At 41.4% G+C, this 14742-nt stretch overlaps 2 protein-coding genes across 2 annotated transcripts in view; one reads left to right on the top strand and one right to left on the bottom strand.

Annotated features, from left to right (window-relative positions):
• GNG4 (G protein subunit gamma 4) overlaps positions 1–14742 on the bottom strand; it is a 71660-nt gene that overhangs the window by 14990 nt on the left and 41928 nt on the right. The window contains exon 3 of the mRNA XM_004712178.2: positions 8313–8421. Coding sequence (XP_004712235.1) covers positions 8313–8411 — 99 coding nt within the window. The 5' untranslated portion in view covers positions 8412–8421. The remainder of the gene's footprint in view (positions 1–8312; positions 8422–14742) is intronic.
• On the top strand, positions 175–597 carry LOC105979491 (ATP synthase F(0) complex subunit C2, mitochondrial-like). The gene has a single exon (XM_045297944.1). It carries the CDS (start codon positions 190–192, stop codon positions 595–597), a length of 408 nt encoding a protein of 135 aa, XP_045153879.1. The 5' UTR covers positions 175–189.

Genomic DNA, 14742 nt, shown 5'->3' with positions numbered 1-14742 from the left:
ATGAGGGCAATGAATGTACAAATGTGCTTTACACAATTGATGTATGTATGGATTGTGATAAGAGTTGTATGAGCCCCTAATAAAAGATTAAAAAACAAACAAACAAACAAACAAACAAAAAACACTGCCTGGCTCTGTCTTCTCTGCATTAGGAGCAGCTCGCCTGCTACTGCCCCTCATCCCCTAAAAATGTACGCCTACACCAAATTCATCTCCACCCCTTCCCTGGTCAGGAGCACCTCCCAGCTGCTGAGCCTGCCACTGTCTGTGTTGGTGGAGAAGCGGCCTGAGATATTGACAGACGAGTGCTTCAGCAGCTTGACAGCCCCACGTTCCCTGACCTCACTTATCCCTAGTCGCAGCTTCCAAACCAGCACCGTCTCAAGGGACATTGACACAGCCACCAAGTTCATTGGGGCCGGAGCTGCCACAGTTGGAGTGGCAGGCTCTGGAGCTGGCATTGGGACTGTGTTTGGGAGCCTCATCATTGATTATGCCAGGAACCCTTCTCTGAAGCAGCAACTCTTCTCCTACGCCATCCTGGGCTTTGGCCTTTTCTGCTTGATGGTGGCCTTCCTCATCCTCTTCGCCACGTGAAGGTGCCTTCTTCACCTCCCATAGTTCTCTGTCCCACGTCTCGTCTGCCCTATATGTTGCTTTCCCTGCACCTCCCCAGGCAGCCCAGGGAAAGAAATTGGCTCAGGGTTTGACAGAGGGAAGACAAATAAATACTGTATTAATAAAGAAAAAAAAACAAACAAAAAACACTGCCTGGTCCTGCACTATCCTCGCAATTGTTCCTATGGTTGAGCCCATTTTGCAGCCAGTGTGTCAATCCATCTCCTTGAGGTCCTTTCTCTTTTTGCTGCCCCTCCACTTTACTAAGCATGATGCCCTTCTTCAGGCACTGGTCTCTCCTGACAACATGTCCAAACATGTAAGAAGAAGTCTCGCTATCTTTGCCTCTAAGGAGCAATCTAGACATATTTCTTCCAAGACAGATCAGTTTGTCCTTTTAGCAGTCCATGGTACATGCAATCAATATTCGTTTCCAGCACCACAATTCAAATGCATCAATTCTTCTTCACTCTTCCTTATTCAGTGTCCAACTTTCACATGCATATGAGGCCATTGAAAATACCACGGCTTGGGTCAGGTGTAACAGACCTCAAAGAAATATCTTTGCTTATTCAATACTCTAAAGAAGTCTTGTGCAGCAAATTTACCTAATGCAATTTGTCTTTTGATCTCTTGACTGCTGCTTCCGTAAGCATTGGTTTTGGATCCATGTAAGACAAAATCCCTGACAACTTCAACCTTTTCTCTATTTATCATGATGTTACATTTTAGTCTAGATATGAGGATTTAAGTCTTCCTTACACTGAGTTGTAATCCATACTGAAGGCTGCAATCCTTGATCGTCATCAGCAAGTGCTGCTTCAAGGCATCTTCTCTTTCAGCAAGAAAGGCTGTGTCATCTGAACATCACAGGTTGTTAATAAATCTTCCACCAATCCTGATTCTTCTTCATATAATTCAGATTCTCTATTTGTTAAGCATATAGATGGAGTAAGTACGGTGGGAAGATAGAGCCCTAATACACACCTTTCCTGATTTAAAACCATGTACTATTCCCTTCTTTTGTTCACACAATTACCTCTTGATGCATGTACAAGTTCTGCATGATAACAATGAAGTGTTCTGGAATTCCCAATCTTTTCAAGTTTGCTTATGATTCCCACCATAAAATGGCTTTTCAGAGTCAATGAAACACAAGTCAACATCTTTCTGGTATTCTCTGATTTCAACCAAGATCTATCTGACACCAGCAAGGATGTCTCTTCTTCCACATCTTCTGAATCCAGCCTGAACCTCTGGCAGCTCCCTGACAATGAACTGCTGCAACTGTTGTTGGATGATCCTGAGCAATATTTTACTTGCATGTGATATTAATAATATTGTACTATAATTTGAGCATTCTGCTGGGTTACCTTCCTTGGAATGGGCACAAATATGGATCTCTTCCAGTTAGTCGGCCAAGTAGCTGTCTTCCAAAATCCTGGCATTCACAAGTAAGTGCTTCCTCGGCTTGTTAAAACATTTCAGTTGGTGTTTCATCAATTACTGGAGTCTTGTTTCCAGCTAATGCTTTCAGTACAGCTTGAATGTCTTCCTTCAGCACCATTGGTTCTTGCTCATATGCTACTCCCTGAAATGGTGAGATGTGAACTAGTCCCTTTTGGTACAGTGACAGTGTATTCTTTCCATCTTATTTTTGACGTTTCCTGCATTATACAATATTTTGCTCATAGAATCTTTCAATACTGCAGCTTGGGGCTTGAATTTTTTTTTTAACATTTTATTAGGGGCTCATACAACTGTTATCCCAATCCATACACACATCAATTGTGTAAAGCGCATTTGTACATTGTTTCTCAAAACATTTTCTCTCCATTTAAACCCCCGACATTAGGTCCTCATTTTTACCCTCCCTCCCCGCTCCCCCCTCTCGCATGAGCCCTTGATAGTTTATAAATGGGTATTTTGTCATATCTTGCCCTGTCCAACGTCTCCCTTCATCCACTTTTCGGTTGTCTGTCCCCCAGGGAGGAGGTCACACACAGTTCCATGTAATCGGTTCCCTCTTTCCTACCCATTCTCCCTTTACCCTCCCTGTTTTGCCACTCACACCACTGGTCCTATAGGGCTCATCCGTCCTGGATTCCCTATATTTTCAGTTCCTATCTGTACCAGTGTACCTCCTCTGGTCTAGCCAGACTTGCAAGATCGAATTCGAGTCATGGTAGTGGGAGCGGGGAGGAAACATTTAGGAACTAGAGGAAAGTTGTATTTCTCATCATTGTTACATCGCACCCTGACTGGCTCATCTCCTCCCCGAAACCCCTCTGCAAGGGGATCTCCAGTGGCCTACTAATGGGCTTTGGATCTCCACTCCGCACTCCCCCAATCATTCACTATGGTAAGATTTTTTGTTCTGATGATGCCTTACACCTGATCCCTTCGACACCTCGTGGTTGCATAGGCTGGTGTGCTTCTTCCATGTGGGCTTTGTTGCTTCTGAGCTTGATGGCCGCTTGATTACCTTCAGGGGCTTGAAATTTTTTTTGAGTTCTTTAAGATATGCTTACAGTGTTCTTTCTTTTTAGTTTTCTAACTCTAGTATTGTGCACATTCATCATAATATTTTACTTTGTCTCCTCAAGCTACTTATTATGTAGTGTCCATTCTTGTCTCCCATTATTTATGTTAGTCACCTGGAAGTCCATTTTATCAGAGATCATTATTGCCTTTTTATGATTACCATTGGCTTGGTAGGTTTTTCAGCATCCCTTGATTATTTTTAGTCTATTTTTGTCTTTCAGTTAAGGTATGTTGCTTATAGGCAGCACATAGATAGGTCTTGTTTTCCAATCCAATCTGCTTCTCCCTGTCTTTTGATTGCTGCATGTAACACATTGCCACCTAGTGTCATATCATTATTGATGTACATAGTGTCATGTCATTACTGATGCACATAGTGTCATGTCATTATTGATGCATAGTGTTATGTCATTATTGATAGATGCAGGCTTGTTGCTGTTGTTTTGCTGTTTGTTTCTTTTCTCTTTTTGGTATAGTTTCACTACTGTCTTTTTGTCCTCCTCTATTTCTGTGTTATTTTGAGTGCTGCTTTCATTGTATTGGTTTCTGGGTGGTGGTGTGCTATGTGATGCTCTCAGGCTTTTCTGTTGTTGTTGATGATTCTCTGTCCATAGTGACCTGGTTAATATAATTTTGTAATGCTGGTCTTGTTTTTACAAATCCCTTTAGCTTTTCCTTATCTGGAAATACCCATATTTCTCCCTCATATTTGATGGGCAATTTTGCTGGATATAAGCTTTTTGGCTGGTGGTTTTTTTTCTTTCAGAATTTTATACGTCATGCCATTGTCCTCTTCCTTGTATAGTTCCTGCTGATATATCTGAGCTTATCTGTTCATCTTCTGAGATTCCTTTTGGTTTATGGCTTCTAATTTTTCAATTTATTCCATTTCCCCCCCATGAATGTACCCTGCATCTTTTGAAAGGACCTAAACATCATTCTTCTGAATTCTGTTTCTGGTAGTTCCAGGGCTTCTTTTCCAGAGCACTCCATTGGGTTTGGGTGAGTTTTGGTTGTTTGTGTTTGGTTTTGCTAATTTTTTTTGTTTGTGATTATTGTGATTGACTGCTGTTTCCTCGGTATTGTGGCACTTTTCAGTTAGCAGTTGTGCGCTTAACAACTGTGCCACCAGTATGCTCATAAACACAGCTAGATTGAGAAAGATAATAATGTAGTAGTCACATCTGGGTAATATATTGCTGTGTGTCATTCGAGTCAATGTCTACTATTAACAACCAGTGTGACAGTATCATGATCCCATAGAGTTTTCTTGGCTATTATCTTCAAAGAAGCAATTATCCAGGTCTTTCTTCCTCAGAGAAGCTGTGTGGGTTTTGGTTAGCAGCTGAGCCCTTACACATTGTGCTACGGGGTTCTTAATGGTATTTTAGATTACTTAAAATTGCTTTAACTTTTTCGTATTTTCTGAAATAGAGAGTTACTATTTTTATTGTCAAAACAGGAATTAAAGCATCTAGATCAGGGTACTGTCTTTCTCCCATTCTCATTTCAAACTAGTGGAGGTTCTACATATTTTTGGAGGAGCTTTGCGTATGTTGTTGGGAGCTGTTGAGTCAGTTCAGGCTCATAGTGACCTTATGTACAACATAAGGGAATATTGCTCAGTCTTGTGCCATCCTCACACATTGTTATGTTTGCCAGTCCATTTCCTTGATGACCTTAATTTTAAAAAAAATCTGACCTTCTACTTTACCATGCATGATGGCCTTTTCCATGGACTGGTCTCTTCTGACAATATGTACAAAGTATGTTGGACAAAATCTCGCCATTCTTGTTCTGAGGAGCATTCTAGCTGTATTTATTTCAAGACAGACTTGTTTGTTCTTCTGGTAGTCCATGACACTCTTGATATTCTTTGCCAGCACCGTAATTCAAATGCATCAATTCTTTGGCAGTCCTCTTTAACTACTGTTCAATTTTCACAAGCATATGAGGACAATGAATAGGCTACATGCTTAATCATGTATCAAACGCATTCAAATATACTTATGGTTTTAAAAAAAATCAAAATAGAATAAACAGAGTAGACGTAAAAAAAATCTTGAATATAATTTTTGTGTCTTTGCATTTCCCAACTAGTATATTTTTGATCATCTGAAAGATCTTTTATTTTTGTACAACATGGAATAGGAATTCCACATGATCCAGTAATACTTTTGCTGGGTATATACCCTAAAGAAGTAAGACATATAACACGACCAGATATATGCAATCCCATGGTTATTGCAGCACTGTTCACCATAGCAAGAAGTTGGAAACAACCCCAGTGCCCACCAGTAAAAGAATGGATAACGAAACTTTGGTATGTACACACAGTGGAATACTATACACTGCTGGGGGAAAAACATGATGAAACCACAAAACACCTCATGACAAGGATGATTCTGGAGAACTTTATGCTGAGTGAAGTTAGTCATTTACAAAAGGGAATATATTATATGAGACCACTTCTCTAAGGATAAAAACCATGACAAAAACTTGCATACATGAGGGAAAAGATTTTGGAGACTCCCAAAGGAGAGCATAAGGGTGGGAAGATGAAGTGACAAACTAGAAGGTATTGACTTGATAGGTATTGACTTGGGTGAAAGGGAGAATGGAGGGTCATAAGAGTCAGAGAGAAATCAGGGGAGTGGGCGTGGGATATAATACAGGGGTGGGGGTTGATGAGTGATTTGAACTGTTGAATGCAGAGTTGATGGTATGAAATGTAACCCCACCACCATCACCTAATTCACACAAAAAAATTCATCAAGCATAAAATTTTTTTAAGCATCAAATTTTATAATCTCTGTATAAAAGGGTTAAAAACAGAAGTGTATGTTTTTCAGGGCAGGATGCTTTAAGTTCAAATTCAGGGTACCAGTTATAGGGGAGATTTTTCATTCTCTGTTGGCTCTGGAGGAAGTTCCTCGTCTTTCTGAGCTTTAACTCATGGTTGATCCACGTGACTTGGCATCTCTCTTACCTCATTTCTACTTCTCTTGCTTGCTTGTTTAACCTCTTTTATATCTCAAAAGAGATCGACTCAAGACACCTTTACTCACTTAATGTTTATTTAGTACCTTCCAATACTCCACCTTCCTCAGAAAGTGACTTCCTGCAAATCACCCCCTGCCATACCACTTCTTTCTTTACATGGCATATCAACTCACTCAGCTCCAAGAACTCTTCTCCAAGCAGTAAGGCAAAGCTCACTTCATTCTCCCTATACTCTAGGGCAGTGCCCAGTCAGAGTGGCTGCTCAAGAATGTTCCCCAGAAGAACTAGTCTCCATGCATGTCTACAGCACTCAGTTAAATAATAAAAATTTTATCATGGTAAAAAAAAAATATATATATATATATGAAAAACTGGCTTAAAAAACTATTTTAGTGTGCAATTCACTGACTTGAATTATTGTCACCATGTTGTGAGACTATTACCATCATTTATTTCCAATAGTTTTTCACCATCCCCCAAAGAAATTCAGTACCCCTTGACCAATACTTACCTATACCCTCTTCTTGCCTGTTCCTGGCAACTACTCGTAACTGGGTTCTACATATTTTCAGATATTTTAAATAATTTACATTTAGATATTTTATATAAGTAGAATCATATAGTATTTGTCTTTTGTGTCAGACATACTTCACTTAGCATAATGCTTTCAAGGTTCGGCCATGTTTTAGCACACGTTGGCTTTTCCTTTTTCTTTACGGGAGAATCTTGCTTGTCATTTTCTGGGCATACTTTCTGCTTCCTTGGATACTAACTATCCTTATATGGATGGAAGCTGGTGATGTTTGTGAAGGAAGCCTCCAGGAGGGGCTGCCAACAGAAGTTTTAAAAGTTTGGTGGCCACTTTCCTATGGCTTCATTCTTGAATCCCAGATACTTGGGTTTTGTGCCCCAAAGACCCTTTGGTTTTGTGCCCCAAAGACCATCAGACACACTGGACTTGAGCATCCTGGCACTAGGCTTATGACCAGGTCTCAATTCTCCTGCCTTGGGTGAGCCCAAATTGCATCTCTGTGCCACGTTTTTCTCACTTCCTGCTTGCCTTTAAGTGGAAGTTGGACATTAGGTAGCTTCATGTTGGTTTCATTCTCCCTATACGAAGATATGTATGCTCACCAGCAAAATGAGGTTGGTGAGGGGTGGTTGGCACCTTTCTTCACTTTCCTCAAAGAAACACTTTACAAACATGGGGAATGAGTCAATGCTTCACTGTTAACTGTGCCCTTGTCACAAGATCAGAGGTTGTCTAAACTCAAGTCACTGTGTATCAGGCAGGAAGACTGTGATTGATCTCATTGTTAAACTCTTTTCCTTGATCATTGGCATGACGACACAGTTACACAGTTAACTAGCATCCTATTTCTGGTTACTCCTGGCTAGGGACAGAACAGAGGATTTGGCCTTGCCTGCTAAGGGAACAAGCAAAGGACCCTGTGAAAACAGGCTTGGTAAACACCATAACCTTGAAGCCAGGCTCCCAGGAACATCAAGACACAGAATTATACCCAGAGATAAATCTGAAACATGCTGACTTGGAGCAGCTGAGATAAAATGGAAAGAAACTATACAAGCGACTCAAGGTTGAACTCAGCAACTAATTAGAAAGTTGCTTGACCATGTGCAGAGCAGCAACCCTCTCCCCTTTGAAAGCGCTGTTTAAGAACTAGAAGGGTCCCCTAGATAACCTCCCTTCACGAAAAAAGGACCCATTTCATTTCTTTTGACGTGATCCTATGCTTTAAAAAATGGCTTAGCTCTTTGCTGCAGCTGCTGTTGCAGTGTGTGTGTGTGTGTGTGTGTGTGTGTGTGTGTGTGTGTATAGCTTGTCTGTACAGGACCCTAACAAACCACATGGGCCTAGAGCTTGCTACTGTCCCCCATGGATGACAACCAAGAGCTGAAATTCACACTCCTTAAAGAACTGGTGCACACTTTGTATTTTGCATAATTTTGATCCTTGATATACTTAGAACTCTGAAGCAAGCACACCTTTGCTAATGTTACAGCTAGTAAGGTGGGCTTGATATTCTGTGAGTGACATTTTAACTCTCACAAGGCTGTTATTGGGATCAAAGGAATGTGTTAGGGTAAATTTTGGTCAGAGGGTGAGGCTGCTTAGGAGTGTTTACCTTTACCCTGTCCATACAGGCTTCCATCTTCAGCTGTTCCACTGCTTTCCTGGCTTGGGAGATGCTAGTGGTGCTGTTATTGGACATGCCTTCTTTCATTCTGCTGCCCCTGAAAGCAACCAGAGTTATGGTGTTAGAGCTGCGTACGACAACAATCTAGGGAGCATTGGGAGCAGAGGCAGCACTTGGCAGCAACTCCTCATGTACTGAGAGAAAGTCCTAACAATGGACTCAAGTATACCAAAGATCATGGAGGTGGAGCAGGACCAGGCAACAGTCATTGGTCACCATGCATTGGAGGTGACTCCATAGCAATTAATACCAACAAAGAGAAAAGAACATTCCACTAGGTTTATGGGAGGAATATATTTATTTTTTGGTACAAAAAGTTTATCAGAGCTGGAACAGTCTGATGTAAGTTGATAAGACACCCAGGAGAATCAGTAGACAATGATTGCACCAGAATTACTTTGATAGCCACGCTTATCCCTGGGCCATAGGTGATACTTTGATATCTGCACAATGATTCATTAGTAATTAATAATTTTAATTTGCTCATTCATGCATTATGAAGCAGGCAGACTAAATATTAATATGTTTTGTAAAAAAAGGAGGACAAAATACAGATTCCTTAAAATAATAGCTAAACATCCCACAGACAAAATTTACGGGTTCAGAACCCAAACTCCGACCTTTAAAGTCTAGCTAAATGTGCTTTCCAATGTTTTACATGGCGTGATAGTTAGAGTTTGTGCCACCCTGGCTGCGCCAACATTCTCATTGTGGCAGCTGAAGCCTTCTGTATAATCTAACACAATGTAATCAACTCTATGAGGGACTTTGTTCTGAGCAGCCATGCAATTGTGTGAAGATTAGGGTGAACTGCAACCCCCTTAATCAGTCTGCCATATTGCCTCCTGACCTTGGATTCATTAGACTTTGCAATCACGAGTCTGATTTGCTATTTGATTCATTTTCCTCTTTCCTGGTTTATTAGCTCTGGCACCTATGTGAGTCAGGAAAAGTCAGGAAGTGATTTTAGATTCATCCTCCTCTGCCTTTATCAGCCTGTGTGGTCTTTCTACTTCCTGGCCCATCGGTGCTGCATGTGAGTCAGGGAAAACATTCAGCTTAACATCTGATCCATGGACTTGAATCAAACTGGACTTACCCATGTCTACAACTGTGACAACCACCTTCTTTTATTTTGACCCTCTATAATTTATTTTATTTTTATAATTTATTATTAATTGGGAGTTAATACATGTATCATATCATTTCATAGTTCAATCACATCAAGCAGAATTGTACAATTGCTACCACAGTTTCTAAACATTTTTTTTCTTCCTGCACTCCTTGACATTGTCTCCCTTTTACCCACCCCACCACCACTGTATCCCCACCTCCCAAACCCCTTATTCTAGTTGCTGTCCCTATAGGCTCATCAATCCTGGATGTTCATATACCGAAAAAAACAAAAGACAAACCACATAACACAACTTCAAAAGGGTGACACCCAATGACATAACACCTCTGAGATACACTCAATATGAGCAAACAAAAACAAAACAAAAATACAGAATACGTTGAAAACCAGATCAGGTCCAGTGTGCATCAGAGGGGGGATCAAGTGACAAAGTTTTAACTGATCAAGTCAGCTTTATGCTTTTGATCTTTTATACTCATCTCTCCAATGCACTCTGTTTAGTAACCACTTTCCTCCCATCCCTCATTTGTGGATAGAAGGAGTTCACTGGAGGCTTATTTCCTAAATAGTTCCCCCAAATGAATCTTGGGCGCCCACTGTCATCCATGGCCTTCTGCAAACCAGATTCTCACAATTGAGGCTCTCATGCTAATCTTCCTTCGACTTCGGATTACATGTTTTACAATCCTTTGGTGACTGATGATGGTGTGCTTCTTCCATGTAGACTTAGTTGACATCTCACTTACATGACTGCTTGTTTGGAGACACGCCTTTAAGACCCCAGACCCTATTTTATCTGATAGCCAGGCACCATCTAATTTCTTCGCCACATTTTGCTATGGCACCCCTATCTTCTGTGTTCCCTTTCTGAGTATCATGATGTAAGAGCTAATTGTTCTTAATTTCGAGCTAGGATTTAGTGTGAGCCTAAAACCCATTCCTGGAATCTATGTTTTTGTTATTGTTTGCTTGTTGTTGTTTTTATCTGCCTTTGGCTCCCTTTCAAAACCTCCTTGTTAATTTATGGGAGAGAGTCTTATTGATCATCCTCCTAGGGCATCACAATCTTACTTTAATATAGCCTTTGATTAATCCCTAGTACCAATTTTTTAAAGCCCCGTTGAGCGAGGGATTGGGCCCATGTAGGCTAACTCTGTATCACAGTACCTGAATTATTCACTTGTACAGAATCAACCCTTTCGTGCCTGAATGTTATTTACACACACACAAAATGGGAGGGGGGGAATTGTCAGGAAAATTTACAATAATAATTACTGAGAATTTCAGTTAAGGTGCTGGAATAATACATATCTTAATACAGCATGTAGGGCATTGATGTAGCAAGACCAACTGTTCACCATTCTTGGTTCAGCTTTCTTCTGCTTCCTCAAACACCATATATTTTCCAACTTAAGTTCTCAGGTTACAAGTGTGTCTGGGGTGCAATCCAGTTCACCCAGTGAAGTTTCTGCATCGGATCTCACTGATGCAGACTCTGCAGCAGGCTGTGCATCTTGAAGAACCAGGACTCTGTCCCGGTGCTCCACAGCACCAGGCTGGGTCCTCAGGATGCACCCAGAAGCCTGGTTCAATGTGGCCCATTTGGTGCATACCATTAAAGTGTCCCCCAAAGCATTTTCAGCCTTTATTCCCCTCAACAGAGGTTAGTCCTCCTCTTTTCCTACCAACAGTCATGCATTTGTGTTCCCCCAGACGTTGTTTTTCCATCAGTATCCCTTGTCCCTCTTTCTACCTGTCTGGGCAGACCCCATCATAGATTTACATGGCAGCCACTCAGCAGACAACATCCCCTTCCCCTGCCTTGACTATTTTGATCCCAGCTGACCTAAGGTACCCTCCAACCAAATGACTTTCAAAATATTTATCTAGAGTGGGTGGTGTATGGTTCATTGGTCAGGGAGGACCACTTTCTTGATATAAAATATTTTATGCCATTGGTTTTATTTCTCTAGAAAACACGGCCTAACACACATGGCCTCTCTCAGTCATCTACAGCTCTAAGCAAACATTTCCAAGGAGTAAAATTGCAATGTTGTGAATTAGTTTGCTGTCATTCAGAAAAGTTTAAACTGCAAAGAAAAGACCACTGCAAAGCCAATTGTCCCATAATAAGGTGTGTGCTGCAGAGTTTATTGATTGCATCTCATGATAAACAATTTGGAAGAGGCCATTGCAGTCTGAGAGCTGGCGGTGTGTCATGGTAAGAACTCTAGGTGGCAATGACGTCTAGTGCTGCAGAGTAAGGCATAGAGAGGCCTCAGCCACTAACCTGGCCAATCTCTCTTTGTGAGAGCTTTTTATGGATGAGCTGTTTGGCCCAGATAGGGAATGATAGCAATTTTATTTGCCCACACACACTTTTAAAATAAAAACTATTTTTATAAAACATGGATCATTTTCCTAAATCAGTTTCACAGGTGTGTTTCTATTTTGGTTTGAATCTTCTACTCAAAAATAAGAGGAGAATCAGGAGAATTTGGGGTCACTGACTTAGGGAACATGCACCTAACCCCAATTACAGAGAGATGATCATACATTTCTGCATGCATGTATGGCCATGGGTATTCTGGTGTGTGCCCTGTGCCTGTGGGTCTATACTTTGTGCCTGTGTGTCTGTGTGACCCTTTCTGCGTGAATGTAAATGTTAGGTGTATATCAATACAAAATGCAGGGTGGAGCATATTCTAGTTCTGGCTGGGAAATCGCTGGCCTCCAATCCTGACCACTCCCTCGCCATTTGAGAATCCATCTCTGTTTCCTCATTTACTTGGAGCTTTTAGGAGATTGGAAAATTAATGAAAAGACAGATGACTGAAGAGAGAAAAGCTGCACATCAAATCACTGGGAGCCAAGAAAGAAGGGATGAAGAAGAGCAAAGGGAGCAAGAGAAGTTCTGCAGTGTTTGAGAGTGAGTGTAAGTGCACGAGTGACTATGTGTGATAATATGGGTGTGTGAGTGTGAGGCTACGAGTGTGCATAAGGTTGTGCAAGAATGTAAGTACGTGTGAGAATGCGTAAGGCCATATATAAGTATATATGTGAGCCTAAAAGTGTGGGTCTGCACAGCAGTGTGTGATTGTGACAATGTGAATGTTTGTGAGTGTGAGAGTATGAGTGAATGTGACTATATGAATATGTTAGAGTATGAGTTGTTTGTATGAGTGACTGTGTAAGGGTATAAGTAAGGCTGTGTATGAGGATGAGTGTGTGTATAAGGTTGTATATATGTATGTGTAAGAGAGGTTAAGAGTATGTGTGGTGGTTACATAATCTGTTGTCAATTTGAGACTATTATGAGTGAAGGGGTAGAGTTTAGTGTGTCAATCAGGTCACAGTTTGATGACTTCATTTGGAGCTACTAAGGAGATAAATAGCTTGCTGGAGGTGGGGCACACACTTACTCCCTGAGAGAAATTACTGGCACATGAGCCTCATGGAGCTAGAAAAGTCATGTGGAGACCCCTGCCAGCACTGAGATGCTTCTGCCACTGGATCCAAAAGACTTTCTACCCACTGGCCTGTGATTGTCCTGCATCATTGCATGTGTTGCATGAATATGAAGAGAAATTTATAGATTGGTATTGGACATATGGGCTAATATCAGACTTATGCACTTGATATGGGCTGGGCTGGGATGTTTTCTCAATATTTAATTCCTCTTATATATAAAGTTCTTTCTTATACACATATGAATGTCGATGAATTTACTTCTCTAGTCTACCCAGACTAACACAGTGGGTGTGTAAGGCTATGTATGTGTGTGCAAATGTGTAAGGGTGTGTGAGTATGTGAGTGAGGCTATGTATGAGTATGAGTGTGTGTGTGTTATTCTGAATATATAGATAACATTACCAACAGAACCAGAGCTTCCTCATCAGGTCCCTCTCTCTGCTGCAGGCCCTAGGACTGGCTGTATTTAAAAAACTCTGGTCCCAATCGGCCCTTTTCTCTGTTCGCAAAGAAGGACCTATTTGAGAAAGACTGCAGAGAGCAATATCATCCTTTTGTGTCCAGGAGACAAAGTAATGTGGTGGGTGGATGGGATCCCACATGGGTGGCTCCTGTAGCAGGAAAGTAGAACATCTTCCAGCATGTGTCCCAGTCATTTTATGTTCTCTCTGTTCCTCATCTCCTCAGTTCCAACATCTGGGTCTACAACAACTTCCACCAACATAGCCAAGGCCATCCTGGACATGATCCACAGCCAGAGGACAGCCTGCTTGGGTTCCACAGATGCCCACAGCCCCCAATCCTTCGCTCATTCCTGGCTCTTCACTTTAACCTCAAAGCACCCACTCCTGTAAGTTTTTTCCCCTAGACAATCCACCTCTCCTAGCTCCAGTGAGTTCCATATTTAACCTAAAAAACATGATCCAGGAATGTCATCCCACTTACCCAAGAGTGCGCTCTCTTCCTTTTAGCTCCCTCTCTAAAATCAGACTCTATCAGCCCAGCTCCTTTCACGGCCACTCACACTGAAGGGCTGCTCAGCACTGAGAGAGGAACTCTCCTCAATATCCCAAAATCTCTGGGGACCGGTGCCATTATACATTCACTGTCTAGCATTATCTGGGTCCTCACCGCTATTTGATGATGATCCTTTCCTTCCTCTGTCTTCCTGTCTCTTTCAACTCTTCATCAATCAGGATCTCATTCCATTCATTCTCAGCTCCCCCGTAGAGAAAAATGTCCCTAAAGTGTAAATCTTCTTAGCATTTCCATTTTCCCAATCTATTACATCTGTGTCTACATCCACCACCTTTGTCTCCATTTCAGTGGAGCAATGTGTCCCTCTGCATCAGATCTCCTGGTGGACTTCCCACCACCTATTTCCTTACTATCCAGCTATCCCTGTCACTGCAGACGGAAATTCAGGTTCTTACTCTTTAACGTCCCTTGCAGCATGTCCGAACATGTAGCCTTTTTATCCTAATCAATGGGCTACGAAAGGAAGTGTCTAAGAACTATAAGAAAAAGATTCTCTCTAGAGAAGGAGGACAGAAGAAAATCCTTCTTTGGCTCCTTCACTGAGCCATGTTTTGAACTTTTTTTTTAAATCATTTTATTAGGGGCTCATACAACTCATCACAATCCATACATACATCAATTATGCAAAACGCATTTGTACATTCATTGCCCTCATCATTCTCAAAACATTTTCTCTCCACTTAAGCCCCCGGCATTAGGTCCTCATTTTTCCCC

Source organism: Echinops telfairi, unplaced genomic scaffold (genome assembly GCF_000313985.2).
Source record: "Echinops telfairi isolate 266 unplaced genomic scaffold, ASM31398v2 ScPeMD7_7424;HRSCAF=8462, whole genome shotgun sequence".
NCBI lineage: Eukaryota > Metazoa > Chordata > Mammalia > Afrosoricida > Tenrecidae > Echinops > Echinops telfairi.
This window is presented reverse-complemented; position numbering and strand designations above follow the sequence as displayed.